General features: G+C 48.5%; 1 protein-coding gene across 2 annotated transcripts in view; it reads left to right on the top strand.

Annotated features, from left to right (window-relative positions):
- Positions 1–10,319, top strand: part of idua (alpha-L-iduronidase) — a 354,201-nt gene extending 343,882 nt beyond the window's left edge. For both annotated transcript variants that reach the window (XM_072495758.1, XM_072495759.1), the window contains exon 14: positions 9,410–10,319. In XM_072495758.1, coding sequence (XP_072351859.1) covers positions 9,410–9,513 — 104 coding nt within the window. In that variant the 3' untranslated portion in view covers positions 9,514–10,319. The remainder of the gene's footprint in view (positions 1–9,409) is intronic.
- The last annotated feature ends 1,722 nt before the right edge of the window (positions 10,320–12,041 follow it).

Raw genomic sequence — 12,041 nt, 5'->3', positions numbered from 1 at the left:
AACAGCAGGGTGCGGTGCGGCATAGTGTACCCAGCTAAGTTGAGAATGACCTACAAATCCAAAGACTTATTTTGAGACGGTGGGAGCAGCGGAGGTGTTTGTAAAGGCAGAAGGACTGGGGCAGAATTGAGAAATGGGACTGAGGATTGGTCTTGTACTGAGGGTGGGGGGTTTGCAGGAGAGTATGTAGCTTTATTTTTTCACTGCATGCTGGTATATGTGCTAAATGAGTTGACATTGTCTATTTGGACAAGGTAAGAGTTGGGATTTTCTTTTGTATTGATGGTTCTTTGGGGTTTGTATGTTTTACACTGGAGCTGTGTGTTAAAGGGGATTTCTTTGTTTCCCTGGGACTGGGCAGGGGGGAAGGAAACCCGGGCAGGGGCCTCCACATTGGCTGGTTTAAGCCGGCCAGTGAACGGGAATGTGGTGGGGGGAGGGGCGCCGGCCATCAGAGCCTGGTAGAACAGGTTTCGATGAGCCTAGGAGGGGTGAAAAGGTGGGGGAGGGGACCGTTACTGGGTGAGGTGTTTTCAAGAGGAAGTGGCGGGGAGGAGTCTGGGAGGGGAGTGGGGGGGTTCTGCAATTCATGGGTGTCATTCATTGTACACTTTTGGGGATTGGATGACCTTGAATATTAGCGTGGGTTGCTGGGGCGGTCTATATATATTAATGGTGACTATGGGCGATTCCTGATTCCTTTTTGTTTTTTTATTTGATGTTTTTGTTGTCATGCACGCTGTTGTTTGGGGGTTGGTGGGAGGATGGGATCGTTGTTAAGAAGGGGATTGATATTGTATTCGTTACCGTTTACTGTTTATTGGTGGGGGTAAATTTTGAAGAAAATATGAAAAAGGAGAATTAAAAATATTTAAAAAAAACAACTCTCTGCCAAGTTAATTCAGGTCTGTAAAACAATGATTATATGCAAACTGGCAAATGATTAAATCAAATAGGTTGTAGAGACCCAAGGGTCATGAATAGAAATTATACAATGGAGAAAATAGATTAGGCATCAGGTGGTTCTTGTTTTTCCAGAGAATGGCAGACCCTATGAAAAATGAAATGAAATGAAAATCGCTTATTGTCACAAGTAGGCTTCAAATGAAGTTACTGTGAAAAGCCCCTAGTCGCCACTTTCCGGCGCCTGTTCGGGGAGGCTGGTACGGGAATTGAACCCGCGCTGATGCCCTGCCATGGTCTGCTTCAAAAGCCAGCTCTTTAGCCCTGTGCTAAACCAGCCTATGGGATACATTTCCAGTTTATATGGCAAGTGCTGATTCACTGTATGTCTATAAGAAAGCTGACTGGCTGGGCGGCACGGTAGCGCAATGGTTAGCACTGCTGCCTCATGACGGCAAGGACCTGGGTTCAATCCCGGTCCCGGGTCACTGCCCGTGAGGAGTTTCCCCCCGTGTCTGTGTGGGTCTCACCTCTGTCATGATATTCAAACACACACATCATGATAGACACACCAACAGACAAATCAGAACACACAACACCACAACCAATCACAGAAAGATATAAAAGCACAAACACGACACCTGGTGGTCGGTATTAGCTGGAGACACGGACAAGGACAGACCTGCTACACGACACACTCAGGGAGACAGCACGTGCAGAGTATCCAGAACGAACTGTATACAAGAGTTAAAATAAAATAGAGTTGTACCACATACAACTGTGTTGGCTCATCTGTGCACCAGAGCACCCAACACCACATGGTACAGGAGTGGATCGATACCTGCCGGCATACCTCAGTGTACACAGACAACCAGCAGTGCCCAGGCAAAATGATAGAGCTCCCGGTTCCGCAGCCGCTCCAGTGCCACGGCGATCTCCGCGAAAACTGGCGGCGATTCCGGCAAGTGTTCGAATTGTTCCTGGTGGCAGCTGAACTCCAAGACCTGGATGATAGCGAAAAAATTGAATTTCTCCTCACCATCGCCGGTGCAAGGGCAAGAGAAATATTCACAAGGATCAGGTTCTTCAGGAGGCAGCAAAGGTACGATTACCAGGCAGTCCTGGACAAATTCTCCAAGTACTGTGAAGAAAACGCAATCCAATCGGCAAGTAAAGGTAAGAAAAGCGGCAGTACTCACCTCGTGGCCGGGATCCCAGAGCCCGAATTCCCAGAGGCCGAAGTCCCGGGCCTGAGAGAGGGCTGGGTCGAGGTCGGCGGCCATCTTGCTAAAGGTATCACGCTAGCACAGTTGCGCGAGCAGTGCGGAAGTTTCGTTTGCGCATGCGCGAGATGCTGCGCATGCGCAGTCAAGAAAACTTCAGGAGGCAGCAAAGGTACGATTACCAGGCAGTCCTGGACAAATTCTCCAAGTACTGTGAAGAAAACGCAATCCAATCGGCAAGTAAAGGTAAGAAAAGCGGCAGTACTCACCTCGTGGCCTGAGAGAGGGCTGGGTCGAGGTCGGCGGCCATCTTGCTAAAGGTATCACGCTAGCACAGTTGCGCGAGCAGTGCGGAAGTTTCGTTTGCGCATGCGCGAGATGCTGCGCATGCGCAGTCAAGAAAACTTCAGGAGGCAGCAAAGGTACGATTACCAGGCAGTCCTGGACAAATTCTCCAAGTACTGTGAAGAAAACGCAATCCAATCGGCAAGTAAAGGTAAGAAAAGCGGCAGTACTCACCTCGTGGCCGGGATCCCAGAGCCCGAATTCCCAGAGGCCGAAGTCCCGGGCCTGAGAGAGGGCTGGGTCGAGGTCGGCGGCCATCTTGCTAAAGGTATCACGCTAGCACAGTTGCGCGAGCAGTGCGGAAGTTTCGTTTGCGCATGCGCGAGATGCTGCGCATGCGCAGTCAAGAAAACGGCCATCGGTAAAGGAACAGCGATCTGAGCATGCGCAGTCGCTTCCTACGTGCTACATACCGAGCGTCAGGATGTCAGAGGCCCCAGACCGCACCAATTTAAAGGGGAAACGTCCCAAATCCAATTTAAAAGGGAAACGTCCCAAATCAAAAAAACAAAAATCTGTTAAAGCTGTAAAACAACCTTCCCTCACCTGGAATGACAGCACATTGCCGCAAATTGACACAGGAGATGAATTTGACCTCCGAAGAACCCTCCGACAAGCAGTTACCTACGCACAAGCCGATGATTCCGACCTCGAATACTTCGATGACGATCTTTACAGTGTTTCTGGACCTCGCGAGCCCAATGATAGCTCCGTGGTCCTATACGACTATGACTCGGACGAACCTTTCGTGTTGCACATTGGCGGCCCCCACATTGAATCCGACGCAGATGCGGATTCATTTTTCGGATTTGAAGATCTTCAACCCACCAGATATGACGTCCCAACTTATCAGTGCCGGATGATGCTGCAGCCTGACATTAACAGACAGGGAGCGGTGCAAGCCCACAGAGAGCGGCCTGCTGCCACACAGAGCATGGTCCACGTCCCGCTCAGCGTTCCCGACTCTATGAAAGAAGACATGCAAGACTCCAGAGCACAGTCCTTGCATGAACAAGAAGTGACTCCAGAGTCACAAGCCTCCACAGCAAGCTCGTGGAAAGACTCCACAATTGCAGAAATGCAAGACTCCAGCGCGCAGTCCTTGCATGAACAAGAAGTGACTCCACAGTCACAAGCCTCCACAGCAAGCTCGTGGGCAGAATCCACAATTGCAGAAACGCAAGACTCCAGAGCGCAGTCCTTGCACGAACAAGAAATGACTCCAGTGTCACAAGCCTCCACAGCAAGCTCGTGGACAGACTCCATAATTGCAGAAACGCAAGACTCCAGAGCGCAGTCCTTGCACGAACAAGAAGTGACTCCAGTGTCACAAGCCTCCACAGAGAGCTCGTGGACAGCCTCCATGATAGAAGAAACGCTTGACTCCGATGCGCAGTCCTTGCAGGAACAAGACCATGAGGGTCTAGCAACCTCTCCTGACCAACCAGCGGCAGACGATGCAAGTCTGCCATGCTCACGTGGACAGCGCGAAGGCTATGACAGCCTACCATGCTCCACTGCACAGCAGCATGACCATGACGGTCTCTCATGCTACAATGAAGGGCACAGCGCTGATGACTGTTCAAGCCCAACTGAAGACAAGCCAAAGGAATCTCCTCTTCCAAGCCCGAAGGAAAAAGGTTCATGCGCTGACCTTCAGAATCATTGTAGCTGAACAGAGATTAATAATGTTGCACGGTCACAGAAGGATACTGAGGATTTGCTAAAGAAATTACCTGTATGTTTCACCACACTAACCCCAGTGATTAAGCAGTTATGTATGGGGAGTATAATGTGGGCAATTGAGAACAGTAAAAGAGAGACTGTGACCATGCCAGTCCCAGCAAAATCAGACCCAGAGACCATGAAGGCATGTACAATAGACAAAGATACATATGAGGTACCTGAGAAGAAAAGTGAAACGGAATGTTCTTTGGAAAATAGTGCAATGTCGATAGAAACATTGGATCCTATATTCGAGACCATACATATGGGAGAATTTGGGGGTAATAAACAAGGTTCTGCAATGTCTGGGGGAAGATTTAAAATTCCAAAGAAGAAAAGCCCAAAGGAAGGACAACGGCAAGACAATGACAGCCCACCGACATGGTGTGCACCACCAGATGAAAACTCTGACAATTTACCCAACCCTAGTGAACAGCAAGCTGCTAATGAGGATCTATCCACGGGATGTGAGACGAGTGACGACAGCATCCCACTTCCCATGCAAAAGGTGCAAGGTGACAGACCTCGCCTAGTGCGTACCAAGGCACTCGACGATCACGGTGGGACCACTGACGACTGCGGTGGCGGCGCACCGCTTCCACCCTCGATGGCTTGAGCCTCTCCACTGGTCGGTGCATTCCTGCATGTTCCGACTCCAGAAGTGCAGCTTCAGGGAATCTCGGCTGCCTCCAGTGAACCTGTTGGGACTCCAGATGGGGAGCAGCCAAGCGCCGACTCTGATTCACGCACGCCAGACCTTGCTCCGGACGGGCGGTGTCGCGGCCTCGGTGATGGCACGCTCAAGGTGACGGCGGATGCCACGGCGACAGGGAATGGATCGCGTGGCAGTCCCACTGGGTCGGCAGTGGCGACCAGCACCGGCGGTCCAAGACGGACACACCAATTCGCGCCATCGCCAGACGTTGATGCGAGCAACAGTTCTCTCTCCAAGGTGACATGCTTCGACGTTTCTCTGCGGAGTCGCCCTTCCGGCACAGCAGGTGGCCGGAACCAGCGTGCACGGTCTCGACCAACTTCCACATCTGGCACAGTCATCGCCTTGCATGATATTAGTGATGGTGCTTCTTCGATGGCAACGACCCATCGGCTACAAGATGCCGTCCACCACAAACATAAAAAGAAAAAAGACTCCACCTTGTTCCTGGCATGCAGGGCGGATGGATTGGGGCGTAGGCGCAATCAGCGAGCTTTGCGCCGCCTTCGACGCTCGCAACTGAACCGTACGCACACGCCGGATCCTCCACTGGTTCCCAAGGATGACTTCGTGGAGATGCCACGGATCATGCCCCTTCCATCGCCACCCGTGATCAGGCCATAGCAGCTAAAATCCTCCCCATGCAGAAGCTAAGGCTGTTTCTGGGACCTTGCCACCTGTCAAATCCAGGGCAAACTTTATTGAAGCAGACAAGTATTTTCTCCCTTTTGAGTTGGCATGCCAATCGAAATGTCCCCGCTTAGTCAGCACATCATCTGACTGTTTACAGAAATTAATTGATAGAATTATAGAGACAATATGTGGTTGTTCTCAAGGACCACAAACCGACGAAGGTGTTCAGTTGCAGATAATTAAGGCCTTACTAACTACAGTAACATCTCAGCACATAGAAATACACGAAGGAACTGTGTTACAGGCTGTTAGAACGCGCTACAATATACACCTGGCCAGCAAAAAAACTTAGTAAACCAAACTTAGTAAACCAAGGCAACACTAACAAAGATGTTGAATGTTATATTTGCACGAATGAAAAACCAAGCACTGCACGAAGTACAACAAATGGAAAAGTAGAGACTTCGGCAACAGCATCACCTCCAACAGTCCAAGGTGAACCAGTGTGAACCCAAATCTCCACAGCTGAACCGGCTTGAGGACCAGCCTATTCTTGAGGCGGTCACCCATTAGACTGGACTTATAACGCTGTTCATACGTTCAAAAAAGTCAAACACTTCTGTATTATAACCTGTTGTTGTTTATCGTTCCAGATATCGTCTGATCGGACCACTGTTCAAGTTGTTTTTTTTTCTCGCATTCATGTTTTATTATGGTACAACCTTGTTATTGTGACGCACCCGACATCGCCCCATGTAAATAGTTACGTCATATACACACGCTGTACACAACACACGCACACACTCTTAGATGCACTCACGACACGATCATATTTATAACCACGTCGGCACATATCTTTGTAAAAAGGGGGGGATGTCATGATATTCAAACACACACATCATGATAGTACGAAGTCTTACAACACCAGGTTAAAGTCCAACAGGTTTGTTTCGATGTCACTAGCTTTCGGAGCGCTGCTCCTTCCTCAGGTGAATGAAGAGGTCTGTTCCAGAAACACACATATAGACAAATTCAAAGATGCCAAACAATGCTAGGAATGCGAGCATTAGCAGGTGATTAAATCTTTACAGATCCAGAGATGGGGTAACCCCAGGTTAAAGAGGTGTGAATTGTCTCAAGCCAGGACAGTTGGTAGGATTTTGCAGGCCAGATGGTGGGGGATGAATGTAATGTGACATGAATCCCAGGTCCCGGTTGAGGCCGCACTCATGTGTGCGGAACTTGGCTATAAGTTTCTGCTCGGCGATTCTGCGTTGTCGCGGGTCCTGAAGGCCGCCTTGGAGAACGCTTACCCGGAGATCAGAGGCTCCTTGACTGCTGAAGTGTTCCCCGACTGGAAGGGAACATTCCTGCCTGGTGATTGTTGCGCGATGTCCGTTCATTCGTTGTCGCAGCGTCTGCATGGTCTCGCCAATGTACCACGCTTCGGGACATCCTTTCCTGCAGCGTATGAGGTAGACAACGTTGGCCGAGTCGCACGAGTAATTACCGCGTACCTGGTGGGTGGTGTTCTCACGTGTAATTGTGGTATCCATGTCGATGATCTGGCACGTCTTGCAGAGATTGCCATGACATGGTTGTGTGGTGTCGTGGTCACTGTTCTGAAGACTGGGTAGTTTGCTGCACACAATGGTTCGTTTGAGGTTGCGCGGTTGTTTGAAGGCAAGTAGTGGGGGTGTGGGGATGACCTTGGCAAGATGTTCATCGTCATCAATGACGTGTTGAAGGCTGTGAAGAAGATGACGTAGTTTCTCCGCTTCGGGGAAGTACTGGACGACGAAGGGTATTCTGTCGGTTGTGTCCCATGTTTGTCTTCTGAGGAGGTCGGTCCGGTTTTTCGCTGTGGCGTGTTGGAACTGTCGATCGATGAGTCGAGTGCCATATCCCGTTCGTACGAGGGCATCTTTCAACGTCTGTAGATGTCTGTTACGCTCCTCCTCGTCTGAGCAGATCCTGTGTATACGGAGCGCTTGTCCATAGGGGATGGCTTCTTTAATGTGTTTAGGGTGGAAGCTGGAGAAGTGGAGCATCATGAGGTTATCCGTGGGTTTGCGGTAAAGCGAAGTGCTGAGGTGACCGTCCTTGATGGAAACGAGTGTGTGGAGAGTAGTCCATGGTGAGTCTGATGGTTGGATGGAACTTATTAATGTCATTGTGTAGTCGTTTCAGTGATTCTTCGCCGTGGGTCCAAAGGAAAAAAAAGTTATCGATGTATCTGGTGTATAACATCGGTTGAAGGTCCTGTGCGGTGAGTAGGTCCTGTTCAAACTTGTGCATGGAGATGTTGGCGTATTGGGGTGCGAATTTGGTCCCCATGGCTGTTCCGTGCGTCTGGATGAAGAACTTGTTGTCGAAGGTGAAGACGTTGTGATCCAGAATGAAGCGGATGAGTTGCAGAATTGCGTCTGGAGATTGGCAGTTGTCGGTGTTGAGTACTGAGGCTGTTGCAGCAATGCCGTCGTCATGAGGGATGCTGGTGTAGAGTGCCGAGACGTCCATTGTGACGAGGAATGTTCCTGGTTCAACTGGTCCATGGGTGCTGAGTTTCTGTAGGAAGTCCGTCGTGTCGCGACAGAAGCTGGGTGTACCTTGTACGATGGGTTTCAAGATGCCCTCGATGTAGCCAGAGAGGTTCTCACACAGGGTCCCATTGCCTGAAACGATAGGGCGGCCTGGTGTGTTGGCCTTATGTATTTTTGGGAGGCAGTAGAGATCTCCAATGCGGGGAGTACGTGGGATGAGAGCACGTAGGGTGCTCTGAAGATCTGGATCCAAGGTCTTGATCAGTCTGTTAAGTTGGCGGATGTGTTCCTTGCTCGGATCTGCGGGTAACTGTCTGTAGTGTTCTTGGTTGTTCAGTTGTCGGCATACTTCTTTGCAGTAGTCCGTTCTGTTCAGTACGACAGTGGCCCCCCCTTTGTCTGCTGGTTTGATGACGATGCTGTGGTTGGTCTTGAGAGCGCGGATGGCATTGCGTTGTGCTTGGGTGACGTTCGGGGTTGTCTTGTGAATGCGACTGATGAATCTGGCATTGACGCGACTCCTGACGGCTTGAGCATACATGTCGAGTCTAAGGCAGCGGCCTTCCGGAGGGGTCCAATTCGACTCTTTCCTCTTCGGTTGCCGCACCGCAGATCTCTCGGTCTGCTGTTCCGGTTCATTTGGGTTGTGGAGGTTGTGGTGTTGGGTGCTCTGGTGCACAGATGAGCCAACACAGTTGTATGTGGTACAACTCTATTTTATTTTAACTCTTGTATACAGTTCGTTCTGGATGCTCTGCACGTGCTGTCTCCCTGAGTGTGTCGTGTAGCAGGTCTGTCCTTGTCCGTGTCTCCAGCTAACCTGGTGTTGTAAGACTTCGTACTGTGCTCACCCCAGTCCAACGCCGGCATCTCCACATCACACATCATGATAGACACACCAACAGACAAATCAGAACACACAACACCACAACCAATCACAGAAAGATATAAAAGCACAAACACAACACCTGGTGGTCGGTATTAGCTGGAGACACGGACAAGGACAGACCTGCTACACGACACACTCAGGGAGACAGCACGTGCAGAGTATCCAGAACGAACTGTATACAAGAGTTAAAATAAAATAGAGTTGTACCACATACAACTGTGTTGGCTCATCTGTGCACCAGAGTACCCAACACCACAACCTCCACAACCCAAAAAGATGTGCAGGCTAAGTGAATTGGCCACGCTAAATTACCCCTTAATTGGAAAAATAATAATTGGCTACTCTAAATTTATAAAAGAAAAAGAAAGAATGAAGAATATTCCACCTCCAGGAATTCAGGGGTCTAAAACATTTTTCTTTTTCTCTCTGACAGAACGTTCACAGGTGTCTGGTTTCTATCGGATACGTGCAGTGGATTATTGGGCCAAGACTGGAGACTACTCAGACCCTGTTCAATATATCGAAGGGAAACATTAAAATACTTTGTGAAGAACAATTGCACTACCAGTGATGGACGAATAAATGCATATTCTTCTTTTAAATGGGTAATTTAGTTGGATATGATCCAGGTATAACAACCGCAGTTATAAAATAATTCTTTGTTTAAAGTGGGATCTAATATTAAATATTTTAAATTACATTTTATACCTTTTTTAAATCTGCAAGTTACACTGAAAAATATAATCTATATTTTTTGTATCAAAAATAACAATTTTCCTGAAATGTCTTCAAGGCTCAAATCTCATTTTGAGGAGAATACGATTTAACATTTCTTGAAATGAATTCAAATCCTCAATTAAATTATATTATTTTAATCACAAGCATCTTTTGTTCTCCATCTAACTAATTAGCAAAAAAGCAAGTTAACTCAGTTCTGAAAAGCATAATTCACTGTAAATTATTTTACCTTGGAGCAGAACTGAAAAGAATTGGTTTTATAGCATCGCTCATCATGTAAAAAAGATGCTGACCTGTCAATTTATGATTATATCTCCAAACCTATTTGAAAATAAACTGTCATTTTGTAGCAAAACCTCTTCACAAAAGTTTAAGTGGTAACTCGCTTCCTGAGTTAATGGTGAGGCAGAAACATTGACAATTAGATTAGATAGATGGATAAAGGAAAATGGTTTGAAGGAATGTGAGAATAAAGTGAGTAAATGTGATGCAAACTATTTGCTCATGCAGAGGGTAAAAGTTGGACCTGTTTCCAAGTTGTGACTTCAATTTTTCTGTGTGTATTTTCAACTAATATCCTAAAATAAATATCTTTTCCTTATGAATGTGTGTGTTTTTAATTGTAATCTAGTCATCAATGAAAAGAGAAACGTTTGTTAGGAACATAGAAATTGCTGGTCCAAAAAATACCAATGCCCATTTAGTATGTGACTTATTTCTCTTTCTAGGTTTCATTACTTTACATCTTTTAGTTATCCCTTTACCTATAGCATCTAAAGCACAATTATGAGACTTCCCCTCATTTACTCATTCAAAATCCTTGCGACCCCACTATTTATCCTTTAAGTTAGCAGCACGGTAGCATAGTGGTTAGCACAGATGCTTCACAGCTCCAGAGTTCCAGGTTCGATTCCCGGCTGGGTCACTGTCTGTGCAGAGTCAGCACATTCTCCCCGTGTCTGTGTGGGTTTCCTCCGGGTGCCCCAGTTTCCTCCCATGGTCCAAAGATGTGTGGGTTAGGTGGATTGGCCATGCTAAATTGCCCTTAGTGTCCAAAAAGTGTTAAGTGGGGGTTACTGGGTTATGGGGATAGGGTAGATACGTGGGCTTCAGTAGGGTGCTCTTTGTAAGGGCCAGTGCAGATTTGATGGGTTGAATGGCCTCCTTCTGCACTGTAAATTCCCTGAAGTTAGGATCCTAATCCCAGGCTCTAATCGATTGGAGGCTGTTCCAGTAATTTCTTCCTATTTCAGTACTGGCGTGAGTGTCCCATGAAATGGAACCCCTCTTTCCCACACCAATCCCTCAGCTACTTTTCAACTCACAATCTGTACTTCCCGTATATGTGCTTTCCAAATGAAAGGAAAACTAGTTTAGATCCTCTTGGACAGATGCGAGAATTCCTGTTAGTGTGGAGATTGTGATTGTAGTAAAGTCGTCATATCCCCAGATGACCATAGACTGCTTTCCCCTTTGAAGGGGAGAGCTGACTGGTGGTGATTTAACCTGAGGATCACCACATCTCAGCCGGTATGGGAATTGAACCCACACTGTTGGCCTTGTTCTGCTGTCCAGCTGATGCACAATCAATTACTCGTGAGACAAGGAGAGTCATAATAATCGGCTTTAATCAGCTAGAACTGTACCCAGCAGCTTCGATACAGAAAGTGAAGGCTGCTGGGATGGCATTGGTTCTTATACCCCGCCTCTCAGGGCGGAGCAATGTGCGTTAGCCAATAGTAGACTGCTAGGTCTAGCCAATGGGCATCCACCTCTCAGGTACTGCAATACTTGGTATTACCACATTCACCCCCTGTTAAAAAAGGACCCAGCGGGGTGATGGCCAGTGTTACTGTCGCCTTTTGCATGGTAGGACCAGGTATTGCAGGTACCGTGCTGTCGAGGGTAACAGAAAGTTTTTATTGTTTTATGGTGCAGCAATCAGAGGATCGGGTGGCCTGGTCGTCCTTCTGGAGTGTCTGGGTTTCGGCGATGATCCTGGTGGGGGCCCCGGCGGTTGTGGCTCCGGGAACGTGGTGTCTTCCTCCCTGACAGCTTTGTCACCCCTAGGCAGCGCTGTTGGGGCGAAAAGTGGGCAGGGGGCCTGTAGGGGGCATTGGTGCCTGTTCGGCGCTGAGTAGGGTCGGCTGCAGTACTGACCCTCCGTTCAGGTGCTGTGGGGAGGGTGGGGGCAATGGTGAGGGTGTGCGTGGGGCTCCGGCGGGCGCCAGGTCCCGAAGGGAGACCATGTCTTGGCGGCCGTCGGGGAACGCTACGTAGGCGTACTGGGGTTGGCATGCAGCAGGTGGACCCTCTCGACCAACGGG

This window comes from Scyliorhinus torazame, chromosome 3 (assembly GCF_047496885.1).
Source record: "Scyliorhinus torazame isolate Kashiwa2021f chromosome 3, sScyTor2.1, whole genome shotgun sequence".
NCBI lineage: Eukaryota > Metazoa > Chordata > Chondrichthyes > Carcharhiniformes > Scyliorhinidae > Scyliorhinus > Scyliorhinus torazame.
Note: the sequence above shows the minus strand (reverse complement) of the source record. Positions and strands in the feature narration are given on the sequence as shown.